Genomic DNA, 339 nt, shown 5'->3' on the forward strand with positions numbered 1-339 from the left:
CTGCTGCTGCTGCTGCTGCTGTTGCTGCTGCTGCTGCTGCTGCTGTCTTCAGGTGTCGCGACGTGGACGAGTTTCTTGAGCTCCTGTGGCAGTGCATTCAGCAGCAGCACGTACGTTGGCTTCACCCCCGCATGCTGCTGCTGCTGCTGCTGCTGTTGCTGCTGCTGCTGCTGCTGTTGCTCGTATTGTTTTTATTTGCACTGCTGCTGCTGTTGCTGTGGCTGCTGCTGCTTGTAAGGCAGCAGCTTTCTGCAGCGCCGCAGCAGCAAATTGGGTAGAACCGCAGCAGCAGCAGCAGCAGCAGCAAACGGAGCAGCAGCTGCTGTGTGTGTTTGTCTC

The 339-nt window shown here is 58.1% G+C and overlaps 1 protein-coding gene across 1 annotated transcript in view; it reads left to right on the forward strand.

Moving 5' to 3' along the window:
• The window catches only part of EMH_0012020 (Spc97 / Spc98 family domain-containing protein, putative), a gene marked incomplete at both ends in the record, with an annotated part of 3,575 nt that overhangs the window by 636 nt on the left and 2,600 nt on the right, over positions 1 to 339 (forward strand). Inside the window, one exon of the mRNA XM_013499426.1 lies at positions 53 to 110. Within this exon, the coding sequence (XP_013354880.1) occupies positions 53 to 110 (58 nt within the window). The remainder of the gene's footprint in view (positions 1 to 52; positions 111 to 339) is intronic.

This window comes from Eimeria mitis, genomic scaffold (assembly GCF_000499745.2).
Source record: "Eimeria mitis Houghton genomic scaffold, Emh_scaff431, whole genome shotgun sequence".
NCBI classification, from domain to species: Eukaryota; Apicomplexa; class Conoidasida; order Eucoccidiorida; family Eimeriidae; genus Eimeria; species Eimeria mitis.